General features: G+C 33.8%; 1 protein-coding gene across 2 annotated transcripts; it reads right to left on the minus strand.

The window, feature by feature from the left end:
* Positions 1-3,339: 3,339 nt before the first annotated feature.
* Positions 3,340-15,739, minus strand: LOC133804518 (protein PSK SIMULATOR 1). 2 transcript variants are annotated; one of them, XM_062242675.1, is made up of 14 exons: positions 15,583-15,739; positions 15,329-15,421; positions 14,532-15,144; positions 11,014-11,339; positions 10,780-10,872; positions 10,509-10,599; positions 7,458-7,551; positions 6,180-6,277; positions 5,908-5,977; positions 5,564-5,658; positions 5,021-5,137; positions 4,789-4,865; positions 4,392-4,436; positions 3,340-4,305 (listed from the first exon to the last, which is right to left on the minus strand). In XM_062242675.1, the coding sequence occupies exons 3-14, from the start codon at positions 14,853-14,855 to the stop codon at positions 3,789-3,791; spliced, it is 1,947 nt and encodes a 648-aa protein (XP_062098659.1). In that variant the 5' UTR covers positions 14,856-15,144; positions 15,329-15,421; positions 15,583-15,739; the 3' UTR covers positions 3,340-3,788. The 2 variants fall into 2 exon arrangements, with proteins under 2 accessions (XP_062098659.1, XP_062098660.1); XM_062242676.1 differs by having other exon boundaries at positions 15,329-15,364; positions 15,583-15,731.
* Positions 15,740-18,354: the final 2,615 nt, after the last annotated feature.

The raw sequence follows: 18,354 nt of genomic DNA on the forward strand, positions 1-18,354 counted from the left end.
TACATTGGCTTCCCAGGATGATATAAAATATCACAATCATAATCCCTTACCAATTCCAGCCAACATCTTGGGCGCATATTCAGATCTTTCTGAGTAAAGAAGTACTTCAAACTCTTATGGTCGGTGTATATTTCGCACTTCTCACCATATAAGTAATGTCTCCAAACCTTAAGTGCAAATACCACTGCCACCAATTCCAGATCATGTGTAGGATATCTTTGCTCATACTCCTTTAGTTGTCTCGACGCATAGGCTATTACCTTTCCAGCCTACATTAGTACACACCCTAAACCCTGTCTGGAAGCATCACAATAAACTACAAACTTCCCATCGTCTGACGGCAGACTCAAAACTGGAGTGGTGATCAGTCGCCGCTTCAATTCCTTGAAACTGTTCTCACACCTGTCTGTCCACATATAACCTATGCTCCCTCAACCGTTGTAATACCAAGCGTAGATGCTGCTCGTGCTCTGTCTCTGACTGAGAGTACACTAGTATGTCATCAATGAATACGATCACAAACTTGTCCAGATAATATTTGAAGACCCTATTCATCAAGTCCATAAAGATTGTTGGGTGTTGGTTAATCCAAAGGACATAACCAGGAATTCATAGCGTCCATACCTCGTGCGGAAAGCAGTCTTTGGTATGTCCTCCTCTTTAATCCTTAATTGGTGGTAGCCTGACCGAAGGTCAATCTTAGAAAACATTGTCTTCTTCTGTAGCTGGTCAAACAAGTCGTCGATCCTAGGTAGTGGGTACTTGTTCTTAATGGTCAGCTTGTTCAACTCTCTATAGTTGATACACATCCTTAAGGATCCATCCTTCTTCTTGACGAACAACACTAGAGCACCCTATGGCGAAAAACTCGGTCTGATGAATCCCAAATCCAATAACTCTTGCAACTGAATCTTCAGTTCTTTCAACTTTGTCGGAGCCATTCTATAAGGTGTCCTAGATACTGGCTCCGCCCCTGGTGCCAATTCTATGACGAACTCAATCTCCAAGTGTGGTGGCAACCCTGGCAAGTCTGCAGGGAACAAATTTGGAAACTCACATACCAGTCTGGTCTCACTCGGCCCAACCGACACAACTCTAGAAGTATCCACAATATTTGCTAGGAATCATATGCAACCATCCTACATCAGGTCTCTAGCCCTCAGTGTCGAAATCATAGGTACTCGTGGACCACTCACTGTCCCCACGAATACAAAATGTACCTCTCCTTCTGGTTCAAAGGTCACCATTATGCGCTTGCAGTCAATCGTCTCCCCGTATTTTGATAACCAATCCATCCCTATGATCATATCAAAGTCATCCATTGCTAGCTCAATCAAATCCATAGACAACTCCCTACTATCTATCTCTACTGACAATGCTCTAACCCATCTCCTAGAGACTACTAGTTCCCCAGTCGACAACAAAGTCTGAAATCCCCTAGCATACGAATCACTAGGTCTACACAGCTGATCTATCACTCTAGCAGACACAAATGAATGAGTAACCCCCAAATCAATCAATGCAGTAAAAGAAGAACCATCACTAGAAATCTAACCTGTCACGACCGAGGGGCTAGCCTCAGCCTTAGTCTGAGTCAAGGTAAACTGTCACTCTGCTTCGGCTCTTCCTTCATGGCTTGTGGGCAATCCTTCCTCAAGTGACTGATACTCCCACAAGTAAAGCAGGCATTGATCCTGCACTCTCCCTGATGTCGTCGTCTGCACCGAGGACACACTGGGAAACTTCTCCAGTTGTCTGACGGCCACTGAAAGCACCTTGTGCCCTCCTATCCGAGCTAGGAGGAACAAAAGATTCTGGGGTCTTTCTCTTCTGCTCACTGGGGCCACTACTCCGACTAGATCCAGTGAAAGGAGGCACTGTCCTCCGAGCATCGCGCCTAGCAAGGCCCTCTCTCCATATATGATCCTCGGCCCCCTCAGCTGTAAAGGCCTTGTCCACTACCTGTGCATAAGTGGTAGTCCCCGGATCCAAATTTATCTTGACATCACGGGCGATCATGACATTCAATCCTCGTACAAACAAATCTCTTCGTGCCATTTCAGTCAACACCAATGTAGAGTCCCAGAATATTTACTTAGTTAGCTAGCTAGTAGTAGTTGTAGTATTTTAAATTTCGTGGATTTTGGTTCAAACCGGGACTTAGTTTAACACTCGTAGCAACACTTATAGATTTTATAAGTTTAACTTATAGTTTAAGAATATTAATTATAACATAAGGTTTGATTAATATAGCTGATTATAAAGATGTTATTTATTATACTATAAGGTTTAGATAGAATTAATAAGATCATGACACTTGTCGTGTGCATGTTTATTTAAGGATTTAATTATAGTTTAAATAAAAGAAAGTTCAAGAAAGCTTTAGAATCTTCCAAGACCATTAGGAGCTTGTTTATTTGTGGATTAGGTTGTTATTTAGATAATTAAATAGATTTTTCGTAACTTTAGGGTACGGTAACTTCTGACTTATTTTTGACCCAGTTATGTTATGAATTTTGAAAAATAGTATTTCTAGAAAGTTGTAGATAATTGAATTAGCTTTCTAACGGTATAAATCAGAGTCTTACAGCTCCAGTTATGTTGATTTTACTACAGGTGAGTTTAGAGTTACGAGATTTAGGAAGTTAGAAGTTAGAATTCTATTTTATTTAAATTTAAATTTGGATTATAGTTAGAATGAAATTAAGTATTTTTTTTTTAAATAAAAGAAAGATCTAGAAACTATAAAACCTTCCAGAACCACTAAAAGCATGACACTTGTCATAATCATGTTTATTTAAGGATTTAAGTATTTTTTTTAATAGGATAATTTCACTCCTCAAACTCTATAAATCGGATCTAGTACCCAACCTTTTCACTTACTCTTCAGTTGTGATCATACTCCAAGGTGCTAGTGAGAACATAAGAGTGATACATTTGGGTTGGGAAGTAAGGATTAAAGTATTTCGGTATTGGAGTTAAGCCAATCCTTAAGATCAACAAAGGTACCGTTATTCTTAAGTTTAATTCTTTTGATTCCTTAGTTTCTTTTGTTATGGTTTTGTGGTTAGGTTTTTAAGTTCTTTGAACTTAAGGTGTGTTTTCGGTAAGTTTTCTCTTGGTGGTTTAGTTCTATTCTTAAATATTTTGAAGGAGGCAAAATAGATTAATTTTACATGCCCTAGACAATGAATTTTATTAGATGAAATAAATCTCTCTAATGTGTAAGTTTTTCAATCATTAGGTAATTCATTCATTTTGTCAAAATAAAACAAAAATATCAAGAACCTGACATATTATTGGCAATGCACACACCCTTTAGACCTTATTGGTAGAAAATTAACAAATAAATAAAGATTACATTTTCATAATTGTATTGTATGTCTACATAAGATAAACAAAATTTGACAGAAATGCATAAAACATTTAACATTTAATTATTAATTTACTCTGTACACATAGAACAAAGGAAAACTATAAACCACATATCCGTCCATTTTCCATCTCTACAAGCAATTAAATTTCCCTCGAACCACATGTTACTTATCACCCTAATTTTTCACATGACTTCCACATTCAAAAAACAGCAACCACTTTTGTCACTCACCTATCTGTTTTTTTTTTCTTACTAATTCACGCATAAAATAGCTAGCCACGGCCTCCGAAATCCAAAGGCTCTGCTGCTCACAAGTTGACAATGAAAAATGCAGAGGTGGGTCTGTTCTGAACGTGCTGCCGGAGAAGAGAATCCTTCCCCCTAGCAAGTTCGGCGTATCATCATTTTCTCCCTAAATGTTTCGAATTGTGTCAACTCGATCAATGAGGTCCAGCGCTTTGATCCGGTCTATGTCAAAGTCAATGACGGGAACAGAGGACGGTCTTCTAATGGGAAATGGATCTCTCCTAGTTTCACCTGTTGGGGAGTGATTACTACTCTTACTCAGTCTATGGTGTTTGCTTAACCTGGTCTTTGCAGTGTCGAATTCTTGACTCTTGCTTATCCCGGGTGTCAGTTTTCTTTTGCTCACGTCGCGAAGCATCTCTTGATCTTCGACAGTCAACAAAGGCGATGGACAGTTGGGTTTGCCCGAAGATAGCTGAATCGTCTTCTGGTTTGGAGAGCGTATTGGAGATTTCACAGGAGACCTAATGCCACCATTTCCAGCCCTTGCTTGGCTGACCAAATGGTGAAGCCACACCACTAGTTCAAGAATATATGCTTCGGTTTTATCCTTATCTGCATGATGTAGAGTCTCGATCCTTAACAAGTCAGTCTGACCAGCAGGTTTTCGGTTTACATCGGTCCTAAAAGAATATCAATCAGATAAGCTTGGAAAGTATAACAAATAATTTTAGGAAAAAAAATAAGTACCAAATGTATGAAAGCTTACCCTGTATTTGCCCATTCTCCTACCCAACCAAAGCCATGATGAGCCCTATTTGGATCAAATTGCAAAAATGCTCACAGGTCAACTTTTAAAGTAGATAATGTATAACTAGAAGATATGAATAATGATGTTGAGTAACTGTCTTGAGTAGATAATGTAGATTCTGGTTACCCACTTCAAAATTTACAAGGTTCCCAATACAGTGGCAAAAATAATAAAGGACATTTCAATCATTTCTCTATGGAAACAAAACAATTTAATTACTTTCTCATTCACTCTTGGATATTAATGAGTTTTTTTGCATTGAGAATAAAGGGAACGAAGCAAATTATAAAATGGGGTATACCAGACACCATAACCCAAACAAAAATTTACTCCAAAAAATAGAATGAAGCTTTACTTGGTCGTATTATTTGCAATGGGGACAAGCCAACGCAATGTTTTCTCCATTTCACATTTGATTTGTGGAATTGTAAGCTGCAAGAAAATACATATGAAAAAAATGGAAAGATCATTACCAAGAAAGAAATATCAGTCATCAACGTATTTCTAAATACAAGGATTGTGATGAACAATATGAAACATTATATCTCAGTAAATAACAAGTTTCTTTTGGAAGAAAATAAAGTTACCTCTTCCTTGACCTGAAATGACAGTAATTTTGAACGCAAAGCTGACTTTATACTAGGTGGAAGCCCTTGATATAAGGCATCCCTTGTGTTAGGAGGCACAGAACTTGACCGTGACACCTAAGTTTATGCCAAAAAGCATCACATATTATTCGCTCAAAACATATGATTTAACCTCTTAAACTATTAAGGGCAGAATAAATCTTAAAAAAAATATTGCCAAAGGAACCTTCTTAGCACTAAATTTGAACCCATAAAATTACTTTTCAGTGTACTCTTGAGACAAATCTATAGAAAGATGATAAGAAATGAATAGAGCTATAAATAAGATGGTCATAAAAACAGAACAAAGTTTCAAAATTTAAAAGAGGATACAGCCCTCTTTGAGGGTTGTGCTTTTCTTGTAAATCATAAAAACATGGTTGTTGCGAGTTTGTGGCGAAAATCCTCGTATCTTTTTCTTGCTCTCAATTTGATGATGCATAAAATTGAGTGACATACTATGACAGCAGTCTACAAAATACAAATGGATAAACAAAATCTTACAAGAGTATCAATTTGTGTAATAATATTTGCATAATGCAATGCTAGACCGGCTGAGCCCAACTTGTTCTGTGAACCTTTTATTGGTTTATCACCATCTGCAAGTCACAGAGAGAGAAGATGAGTATCGCATCAATAATAAATATATATATATATATTTTGATTAGAGAACGAAAAATGTATTCAAAATTAGAAATGAGTAAAATGTCAAAATTATTAAGCTAGAAAACAAAGTATACTCAGTCAAATAAGAGAAAAAAGAACACATGGACTGATCCAATCCAGTATGCCAAAAAAAAAATATATATATATTAGAAATTTGATCCAACATTTTGTTTAATGCATACCAGCACTACCAAAAGCTTCATGAATCTCCACATGTAAGAAATGTACCACATCAACAAGCTTCTCCATTACCTGTAAATACAAATAATAACTTCAAGAATTAAAACCATTTTCTAGAAAAGTGAAAAGATATATTTAATTGTAATACGCCTGCATTTAAGGACTTTTCACTTGATAATTTCTGTAGTACATAGCATCCGAATATAAAACAAGTTGTTTCAACCATTCATTTTCAAGAACAATAGATAAGCATATAAAATAATATGACTTGCACCTCTTCCAGAATCTTGGACCAGAGGGATTTTTTCTTCAAGTTTCTCACGTGCTTCCTTTGACTTTTTAATTCTGCTTTTAAAATTGCAAGGCTGTCTCCTACATGCCAAGAGAGTATGTAGGTAAGAATATAGCAACAGTTACTCATCTACAGTAACAATCATTCAAATTGGCAACCAAAACAGCATCAAAAACATATATGGTACAATTAAAGGCAGGAGTCCATGTTTTCAAAAGAAAAAAAAAAGTAACGCAGATATGCTACCTGGAATCTACCAAGAACACTTACACACCCAGTTTGAAAAAGGCCAAGGGGTCCTCCAAGAAATTTAAAAAACAAATATTGCAATAAATTATGGACATAACTCTCAATGTTTGCAAAAGGATGCCCTTTTTTTAATTACAAAACTTGTAATAGCAAATATATTAGGCCTGCGTACAACTACTACAGCCAAGCCAGAATAATCCACTCTTTACTTGAATCTCTGATAAGGTTTGTCATTTCTCGTGTATCTCTGATAAGACTTGCCATTTCTCATGTTTAAACATTTATATTGCGCATTTTAAATTAGCTTAATTTTCTTCCTCTTTGTATGTTATTCATTATCACACTCTAAAGCTATATCTACAATTGATAGAATAAATGAGGTACAAAATTTCCGTAAGCTTGGGACAATAACTTAATCACCACTAAAAATCTTTATTATTAAAAAGATTAGCTCTATCAGTAAATCAGCCTCAGAAGTTAAACAATAAGTGACACTCAAGGAATCAGTATTTTATTTTTTAACAAAAACACATGGTCATTAATGAAACTAGACCTCTTAAAATGAATGACAGAGTAATAAATTTAGAACGCTACAATGGTAATGAAATAAAATGAAATTGGAACTTCAAAGAGGTATACAGCAGACAAGTTAGACGTCTCCAATGCAAGTATCATTGTCAATGCCCAATTTGGAACAAAAAGTGACTAATTGTTATATTTGGCACAATATTTTGTATTATGTTTTTGAAAATAAAAATTATAAAAGTCAATAATATTTTTTAATAAATGCACAATAAATTTTCTTAGAATTGATTTTTAACTAAATAAAATAAATAAATATAAAACAAGAAATTTGATCAGTCAACTATAATGAGCATTTTTTAAAAGTACAGCATTTATTTTTAGCATACTTCACAATTTGAGGGTTTTTTCTTTCTTTTTCTTTGGTCATATTGTGCTAAATATAGCATTGCAACACATATTTGACATTTGCATTAGAGAAGCTCTAACCTCTTTGAGCAGCATTCGAATTATCCTCTTCATGATGTTTACGTTTATAGTCTTGTTCAAATCGGTCCAAAGCATGTAGCTCGTGATATAATTCCTGTACCCGACCAGGAAAAAAAATAGTGTCCTCCAGTTCAAATTCAAAATAATAGAATGTCTATGAAGTTACATTTTCATTGTCATATATGAAGTTAAAACATTTCATCAACATCATATGAACGGGCCAAATAAACATATATGATTTCAGCTAATCTTTTGATGACAAAAGAAAACCTTAAGTAATAATGTATAAGAATATTAACAAATTGATCAAAACAAAAAGAGAATTGAGTTGTCCTCATTAACACTAAACCAAAATAAAAGAGTTCAGAAATTAGAAGACCCCAAACTGACCAAATAAAATAAACAATTCTTCAATTCTTTCAAAGAGTGTCTCAAAATGAGACCAACAAACTAAGGGGGTGTTTGGCACCTTAACTAAAAAACTGTTTTTTGTTTTTAGAAGCTAAAATCTGTTTTTTGAAAACAAGTAGAGATGTTTGGCATTGTTTTCAGAAAACAATTTTTAAAAACAAAGTTACAAAAAACAGAAAATTTTGAGAACAAGAAAAAGTTGTTTTCTGTTGTTTTCAAATTTTCTCACTTCTTATTTTTCATCATTTTTTCTTTTAAATTATTTTATCTCATTATTTATTACAAACTTTTAAAATTATTTTCTCTTTGTAAATGTATTTGTTAATTTTTTATTTAAGATTTTAAAAAAATAAAACTAAAAAATTGTTTTTAGAAAATATTAACCAAACACTTCTTGTTTTTTGAAAACTACAAAAACAGTTTTCTGTTCTCATTTCTGAGTACACAATTTTGAAAACAAAAAACAGAAAACAATACCAAACATGCCCTAATATTCTCCTCCCACGACCCTAGCATGTTCAAGAAGTCCTCTAAATAATGTTTATTTCCTTCCACCCAACGAACTTCAACTTAAATGCAGCCCAATACTAGAGGGAGTGAAAAAAAAATTATAATATTTTACCGAGTTTTCAAAGCCTTTGGAGCACTTAAAATTTTCAGCTCAAAACTGAATATCTTTCTAGAACAATTTATTCTAGAAATTAGATCTTCAGCAGTCTAGAACACAAGATCACTTGAATAAGTTCTTCTGGATCTTCAGTGCAACTATATGGGAGAGACAGAATATATAAAAGGGAACTTATGGATCAATTTCACCACAAAAGATAAAATTGACGTGCACCCTATTCTTTTCATAGCCTCCAAGGTGAATAGTATATAGGAAATAAATAAAGAGCCTCTCTGAGCCAAAATGTAAAAGAACCTCAAAAGTATAGTATTTTATAACTCCCAACATTCCATGTATTCTTCTTCCTCCACAAATCCATAGAATGTGTAGAAGAGCATCGAAAAGTCATCACTCCTAGGATCCCTACAATCTGTATATAAGCTTAAGCATATTTTGTCTTGAATTTAGTGTAACCTTGGACATCATCAAACATACAAAGCACTGTCAACCAATATTCCAGGACACCAATAGTCGAGAAGACGATTTACAGTACAAGATGGTCACTTCATGGTGAATTCCATGGAAGGAAATCCAGTTTAATAAGAGATTTAGAACTTCAACACAGTTGTCAGAGAAAAAGCTCGCACTAATTTGGTAATAGAAGATTAAGAAGAATCAAAGAATAGCATGTCTATCTTCCCAATCTTAATGAAGCCCTGCAAAACTGAAAACCACAATCCAAAAGCCATTCCTTAAGACAACTTGATATTGATTACCATGTGCATTACTAAATAGGATCATATATGATACTAGTGCACACCATAAATTCAACAAAAACTGCGCTTGCAGGTTTTTCTTGTGCTCAAAGAAGACTCCTCACCCTGATACTTTTATGCATTTCTCAGTCCTAGCCGTACATGAACCCCAGTACTTCTTCCCCCTCCTCTGCTTGCAAACTCCTAGAAAATAAGACTCATTCTAGGCTTTGGCTTTTAACTTCAAATCCTCCTTAACACCCTAACTAAAAGACCATCTAAGTTTTAAGGCCTCCACTTTTTTCCACCTCACAGATTTTTTTATAAGCAACGTGACATGTATAATTGTTTAAAAGTAATGCAAGTATAAGTGTGGAAAAGAAAACCGCATAGAATAAAACAAACCTAAACATAATTGCGCTACAAGCCCTTACAAGATCAGAGAACAAAACACCTTTAAAATCTTTTAAATCACAAAGCCCAAGGCCAGCTTCGAATTTAATGTTACCATCTCACAGAAGGAACCTTCTCCCCAACCTCATAGTGTGTCCCTCTATTTTTCTACAGCTGATGACACGAAAACTATGATAAGACAGAGATCAAGTAACCTGCTTTTCAAATGTAATGAAAGTGATGTAACAACTTTTGGTGATTAGTATTCAACATACCAAATTGTCCAAAAGTAATTAAATACCCCCAAGAAAAAATGCCTAAAGGACCATTGGGACCTCCATAGATTCAAAACATCTAGCTAAAACACCTAGAGAAAGGCTTCGAATTTATGGTGAGGAATCTATCAACTTTATAAACCTCCAAAGAATTTTGGGTGTCTATTTTAAGATATATTTAAAGATTTAACTCTTGATATGAGGAAATCTGGGAAAAAGTTGACTTTTGGGTGTCTATTTGGTAAGAAATTCAAGAACATTACTTTCTCTGATTTATTTATGGGACTTGTTGGATTAGTCAGAGATTTTATTCTTTTTTGTTTTGCTTGTTTGATTTTTGATAGGTTTGCTTTTATGCACGACTTTCTTTTGTAATTTTATATCTACTGTTATCAATAATACTATAGGTTTGAGGTTCAAGTCCCTCTTGGGCACCTACATAGCAATTGTTATAGTTTCCTATCCCACATATTGTAGTATTAGGGGGGAAACCTAGTTTTCTTTTTTTTTTTAAAATATATATATATATTACAACAATTAAAAAGAAAAGGATGGGAACAATAAAGTTTAGTACTATTTTATCATAGAATTGTTGTGCTTATACACTCACAGCAGTATGTTGAACCAAAGTCATCAATTGCTCCATAAGTGTTTCTGCGTCTTCCTTCAATTGCTTCTGCGGTGTAAGTTCAGAACCCAACCTATCAATAAAGAGAGAACAAGAGTGAAATTAGTAACTAAATTTAAGAAAAGAGTGAAATTAGTAACTAAATTTAAGAAAAGAGTGAAATTAGTAACTAAATTTAAGAAATTAAGTAAAACGCACAAGGAGAAATAAAAAAATTAAATAATAAATGATAATATCACAACAAAAAGATTACTTCTCAAAATATCGATCCAAGTTGTGCCACTGAGGATCCTTACAACGATTTCCAAAACGTACCACTTCTCCAGAAAATACATTCAATTCATCTCTGTAGAAATTGTCAAAACAAATAAATAAAAAAGGTTAATTCCTCCCCTAACTTAAACAATCCCAAAATCAAAGATTAGAAGGATTCAATGAAAAAATAAAAATGAATAACTAGAATGAAGTAACATAATTTCTGGATAACCTCTTGTCAGATGCAGCAATTCTTAGGAGTTCATCCATGTCTCGCGATATTAAATTCTCCACTCCTTCAGATATCAACACATCCTCTTTTAAACGTTTAATGTTATCTTTCGAAAGGGATTCCATTAGATTGGAACCTTTAACAATTGTATTAGCAACTTCAAAGGCAAGTATAGAAATTTTGTTCCCTTTTGTTGTCACCCCTGCAGTAAAACTGCTACTCAGATTCAAATTTGTCATGCTACTACCAAGTGTGTCCAATACTTCTACTGCCTTCCCAAAGCCAGCAGTACCAGCCCTACCCAAAAGTGAGCTCACTTCTGATACCTATATCAAAGAATTACACAATTCATCAAATTAGAAAGATAGCCATGGTATCTCTATGTTGCTTTAGAAAATAAAACTGCAAAAAATATTGCAATCACTGCTGTAAGAAGCACTTTTTCATCTTTTATGGGAAAGTAGTCCCCTTGATTTCTAAAACCAATACCAAACTAATGGCTCAAATATTAATTTTATCAACAAAATAGCGTAAGTGTAATATTATATATGTCAACACTTTTTTTCAAAATCTCCCATCCCCCCAGCCCCCAAAAAAGTAAGAAAAAAATAAATTATAACTTGAGTACAAGGACATGATTCCAAATGGATCTTTGAAGGATTGGCATATGAGATGAAGGTAGCATAAATACAATCAACCAACCAAGCAAAGGCCATTTTTGTTAAGTACCTGTGCTTAGTTTCCAAAGTTGGCTCTTGTCCTACTTTAGAGTTCTTAGAGAATTAATATATAAGTTGGTGAAGCTGAGACATTTTGTTTGAGAAATGGATGACGGACACAAAAATCCTTTGGTAGCTTGGGATATTGTGTTTCTGTGTAAAGTTAAATACATGAGAAACTTCAGGTCTTTTAAAAAAGGTTAATGAGAAACTTTCTTTGGGAAGGCAATGAAGAGCGTGATCGTCATTTGGTGGCTTAGGAGGTGGCTTGCAAAGCTAAGGATAAAGAAGGGTTGGTATGGGAGCTTGCAATTGCATAACAAAGCTCTGTTGGAAAGGGAGACACTATGGCACAGAGCGATAATAAGATTGGTATTGGAAACGCCCTATGGAACTTCTCTACATGTTCGAGAAAGTTCCATAAAATTCTTGTAAGCGTATTGCATCTTTAGTTGACTTTATACACCTTTGGTTGTGATTTAAGATAATATCTTACCATATTTTTGTATTAGTAAACAAGTGACTATTTCTAATGTATAAACACACATAAATATATAATACAGATAAAGTAAGAAATAGGAGAAGATTTTGGTGTTGCCAACTATATTACTGTCATAACAAGGTACGGGATTGTTTGACAACACTAAAAACTATTCTACCCTATATGATCTAGCCATATTGAAATTGTTAATTTTTCTCTACAAGGTGTTTTCATGACCCAATGTAGAGCAGGTAGTAAATATCTTGAGGCAAGAAGATCCACACTCTCCCTGGATCTGTTCACTATGGTGGTAGATATCTTGGGTAGGTCTGTGGATAAAGCTAGGAGGTCCGAACTGATACCGGGCTTCTTAGGGGGAAGAGAGAAAGTAGAGATAACCCACTTGCAGTTTGATGACGATACCTTATTCTTTTTGGAAGAGAATTCGCGGCATCTGGAAAGTTTAACTAAGATTATCAAGGCTTTTGGTGTTTTTTTAGGGTTAAAGATCAACTTACTCGAGAGCAGTTTGGTGGGATTGAATGTGGATAGGGCTTGGATCCATTTAGAGGCAAGAGCTTTGGGGTGTCCTACAGGAGAATGGCCTTTAAATTATCTCAGGTTCCCTTTGGGGGACAACCCAAATAAGTTGAGCTTCTGGGAGCCCGTAATCAGAAAGATTTCAAAGTGTTTAGATGGATTGAAGAACACTTTCTTATCCAGAGGTGGCGGACTCACTCTTATAAACTCAGTTCTGTCATCTCTACCAATTTATTACCTCTCTCTTCGAGCACCTCCAAAAGTAATTGAGTTATTGGAGATGGCTGAATAGAAATTAATTCTGGGAAGGTGGACATTTAAGTGTGGTGGGGAGAGGAAGGTCAACTTGGAATTGGGAACCTTAAAATGAGAAACAAATCGCTGCTTATGAAATGGTTGTGGAGATTTCCTACGGAACAAGATTCTATATGGGGTAAAGTCATTAGCGGTAAGTATAGCCTTCAGGAAAATGGTTGGGACACCAAAATAACCCCAAGACGGACACACCGTAACCCTTGGAAGGGGACAAGCAGTTTATATGAAAGCTTCCTTCAAATGGTTTTGTGGGAGCAATGGTTGGAAAGAAATAAGAGGATTTTTGAAAATCAATCTACTAAAGTTGATATCCTTTGGAGTAAAGTCGGGGTGTGAGTAGCTCTATGGCTTCATTATGTAAAGGGCTTCAAGGATATCCAGTTCTTTGATTTAGTAAGAAATTGGAATTTTTGTCTGGTTTGAGATTTCATGCTTCATGTTTGTTTTTCAATCCTACTTTAAAATGAAACTAACTCTAAGAAATTATAATGAGAAATCTCTAAAAAATTAAAAAGAAAATAAAAATCTAATAACAATCCTAAGCAATTGTATTATAAGCTAGTATCAATTTCTTAATAGTCTACTATTTTGTTCCACATCATAGCCTCAAATTATGGAGGCTATTGCAATGTACATCTCCAAGTCTTTGGTGATCTCCAAAATTGCTGCCGACCATGCTTCACCAAACTTGGATTGTTCTCTCAAGATTAGAATTTAAACATATGTCTCTCCCTCCCATTCCACTATCTCATTCTTTTTCACTCAAATTTCTAATATAACTTTTCTACACTTCTGGATCAAATCAGCAGCAACTAGACACAATTGATTTCTGTGCGTGTATGCAAATTAGTTAAAATGTTAATGCCTTATAAGCTGGAAAGTTTTCTTTCCTCTACAATATTTCACTTGTTGGCACGAGTATATGTATATAACGCTTAACAGGATTTCAAAAAATCAAGAACAACCTTGATTAAAATGTCCAGTTAGGAAGAGTAGTTTTATCAATTATCAATTTTCTTGATCTCTCCGAGTGAATACAACTTCCTACAACCTCTACTGAGATTTTTTTTTCTTTGGAAATAAACAAAACTTGTATCAATTACTAGGTAATTCAAGAAGTCTGAACAAGATAATTCAGATAAGAGTTTACAAATTTCTGTTGAGGTATGAAAAGGGGAAACTTTTAATCCTCACTTCCCATGCTAAGTTTAATCATTGCAACCATGGCAAAGAACTAAAACAGTAAGAAGAAGATGCACTTCAACTTAAGCAACAACAACAACAAAAAATCTCCAAGATTTTACAATTTGTTGTGACTACCATCCTCATTTCATTGGCGACAATTTACTGTACTGGCTGAAAAATTATGTTAACCAAATTCAACAAGACCATAGAACCATACACATTGATAACATAAGAAGTTGTGACTTGTGACAAAACTAACATATCAAGTTCAGACTTACCTTTGCAACAGCAGCCTGCTTAGACTTGGTAGATCTGGATTTGTTCGACAAGACCCTAGACAATCGAGGAATCCCATCATTGGTATCGTCCGAGCCAAGCCCGTAAGGAATTATATTTACCTCTTGAAAAGAAAAAGGATCACGTAACTGCATATCCATGCTCTGACTAGCTGAGGAAGGAGTAGAATTGCTTTCCGGTTTCATGGGAAGTGCGTAAGACCCATTATTGGAATGGCCATTAGCATGAACATGGTTTCCTGGAGGTTCATCATTTATGACATTGTCTATAGAGGATCTCCTCGTTCTAGAGCATATTCCCCCCATTTTTTTTTCACCACCAAATATAATTTTCAATAACTACTATTCACAACTTCCATACAAAAATTTGAAAGAAAAAAAAAAAATTAGTAACACTAAGAGCCAAGAACTTATGAATTATCAAAAGAATCAAATGCAACTCTTTTGGCTATCAATAACTCCAGACTCTCTAAACTGATACACTCCAAAGCTATGGATTCATCAACACTGAAACCCAAGCTCTACCAAAATTACCACAGTACCAATTGTGATCACGACTGAAGCTCCAATCCATCAACTTATCTTGGTCAACAAGCTGAAACCAAAGTAACCCAAACACAAAAACATTTCAAAATCCAATCCCAGGAACAAATCAACAGAAACCAAATGCACAATCACAACAAATTTACCCTATCCCTCACTTTCCCACTAAACAGAAACTACACAAACAACACAACAATGGCGAAAATAAAAAAACCTTTCGGAAAGGGAAAACATACCCAAAGCTAGAGAAGAAGAGGAGAGAGGAGTTGGATCTGCGAGAGCACAAAGATATTTTGGTCTGTAATTCTTCTTCAAAGCAAAGAGAGAAGCTAACGATGGCGAGAGTGACGTTGACGGCGATGGTAATAATCCAAAAAAAAAATATCAAAAAAAAAAAAAAAGCAAACAGTACAAACATATATATATATATATATAGAAGAAGTACAGTAAGAAAGAACGATGAGCAGAGCAAAGAAGCAAAGAAACCTACCGAGATGGGCGAGTCGTGGAGGCACAGTGACTCAGTGAGTCGGGTATTGTGACTCGGGGCAGTATTTTTCTTTCTTTATTTTTTGTAGAGAGAGAGAGTCTGAGTTTCTTCCTCTGTTAGAGACTTAGAGAGAGAGAGAAGAGGAGAGAGAGAGAGAGATGTGGTCAAAGGCAGAAAAGTCATCCGTTTATATGTAAGTAACCATGGTATGGTTTATTGCTTTGGACGACTTTCAACATTTTTTTGATTTCCACTCTCGCTTCCCGCGCGTGCTTCTTACTCACGTGTCAAACCAACTGGGTCCCTCACTCCATTTGTTCGGTTCGGTATGAATCGCCACGATTATTTCGGGAACCATTCAAAATAATTATTTAAATTTAAATTAAAATTAATATACTTTTGTTAAATGTTGTAGTAAACTAAAACACTTGATTAAATTATATTTATGTCTAATCAGGCAATTTTACAATAATTATTATATAGGAGCTTTCATACACATTCTCATTTTTTTTTTCAATCCATCCTAGTCTTCATAAGTTTTAACGTTTATTTTCAAATACCTTCTAAACAATTTATGTAAAATAATCAATTTAGCAAATTAAAAATAATTTCTACCTTAATAAATAGTTATTGTATTAAACAAAATTAAAATATTTTTGACACTATCACTTAAAAAATGATATTTTTAATGATAAAAAAAATTAATCATAATTTATTCATTTAAAAATAAGAATAAATGTATAAATAATTATAAATTAAAAAAATTATCTTCGTAGAAATAAATTCGTTTTTGAAATAAGTACATTATTCAATTTTTATACTTGAAAATTATAGTATTAATAAATTATTCTTTAAAAATAATAAATTAATTAATATATAAGTGACATATCATATATTTTGGAAATGTTAAATAATTAATTTTTATTGTTAATATTTAATGAGGATATTTTTGTCAGTTCACTAAAATAATATATTTAATAATAATTAAATAATTAGGAGTAAGAAGAAAAAAAAAAAGTATGGTCAAAGTCTCACCCTTAATAATTTTACATATAAAAAATTACAAATAGGAAATGTTTATGAATTATGATTGTTTTAAGAACTATTAATTGTGAAGCAAATTGGAGAAATATTTGGTGGGGAGTAAATTTTTTATTCAAATATATTAAATAATGTAATTGTTGACTTAAGTATACATTGGAAATTAAGAACTTATGTATATATTTTGTTTGATGTAATAGAATGAAATAAAAATGAATCAGTTTTCATTCAAATCATTTGTTTAATTGCAATATGAATATTGGAATGTTATTCTAAGATAATAGTTTTTTTACAATTTTGGTAGAATGACTATTCCATTTGAAAATTGGAGGAAATGCAATTTCAATATAATATTGAAAAGAATTTAATCAATTTTTATCAAATTTTTGTATTCATATTAATTTTTGTTATATTTTATTCTTATTCTCAAATCAAACGCATGTGATGTTTGGTTGGGGGTAATAGATTGGAAATGAATTAATTTTCATTCTATTTACTTATTTTGTTGCATTTTAAGAGTATTGGAATGTCATTCTAATATAATAGTTTTTCTACCATTTTTAGTAGAATGGTTGTTCTATTTGAAAATGGGAGGAAAATGTCATTCCAATGTAAGATTGAAAAAAATATTGATTTTTTATCAATTTTTTTTATTCACATTAATTTTATTCAATTTTATTCTTATTCCTCAATTTTTATTCCCTCCAACCAAATGTCACCAATGTGCTTGATTGAGAGTAATGAGAACAAATGAATAGGAATGGACAAGATCGGCCATGAGTTGTGGGAGGCCCTATACAAAATATGTTATTATAAAAAAAATTATATGCAAAGTGACAATTTTCAAAATTTGGGGGTATTTTAACAAATTTTGGAGACTCATTATGTGGGAGCCCTAGATACAGGCCTGACCCACCTGTGCCTAAGGCCAGACCTAAGAATGGAAATAGTAATAAGAATAGGATTGGAAATTAATAAAATTTAATACAAGTCAAAATGATAAAAAGAAAAAAATTGCATTAGAATATTCTTTACTCCCACATTTGGATGGAGTGGTCATTCCACCAAAAAATCAATCCATTAAAATGACATTCTATTGATTATAAAGCAACCAAAGAAATGAATGAAATAACAATTGTTTCTGTTCTATTAACCTCAAACAAACATAACCAACTATGTGAGCAGAAAATGAAGAAGAAGATAAATAAGGTTCAAAGTGGTTCAAGTCAAAATAAGTTGACCTAACTCATGGAATTAACTAATATGCCTTCAATGTAGTTAGTCCTGGATTTTCTCAACATCTGGTTCAACTTTTGCTCACAATACACACCAACCAAGTAGATAATGCCAGCTCACTCCCTGAGCACTGCTCGTATTCAGAACTGGAGTTATATTGAATGTAATCTTTTCATCATCCTAGGCTAGGACCATATTATTATTCCAAGTAAAAAAGTTGAAACGAAATATTTCATCACATTCACAACTTGAATTTGCCATCCCTTCCTTCCCAAGGTCAAAATACCTTCGTGCTGTGCCTAAATTTTAAGCTTGGCATTACGGGTGCACATGGGTAAAATATTTAAGATTTTATCAAATTTCGATTCGAGTGGGTAACGGTCTTACAACTCTTTGGACAATATCAACATTTCAAATACATCCAATGTGTTGAATTGAGTGTTTATATTTTTATATGTGATTCTACGTTCAACAAGGAAAAAAAAAATCAATACA

Source organism: Humulus lupulus, chromosome X (genome assembly GCF_963169125.1).
Source record: "Humulus lupulus chromosome X, drHumLupu1.1, whole genome shotgun sequence".
NCBI lineage: Eukaryota > Viridiplantae > Streptophyta > Magnoliopsida > Rosales > Cannabaceae > Humulus > Humulus lupulus.

Bases quoted from the DNA above. Each gene is read 5' to 3' on its own strand.
- LOC133804518 (XM_062242675.1), bottom strand. From the start codon at position 14,855: ATGGGGGGAATATGCTCTAGAACGAGGAGATCCTCTATAGACAATGTC. The intron at 4,866-5,020 runs GTAACTTTATTT...ATTTTCTTGCAG, and splicing joins CATTTCAGGTCAAGGAAGAG to CTTACAATTCCACAAATCAA. The intron at 4,306-4,391 runs GTAAGCTTTCAT...ATATTCTTTTAG, and splicing joins GGAGAATGGGCAAATACAGG to GACCGATGTAAACCGAAAAC.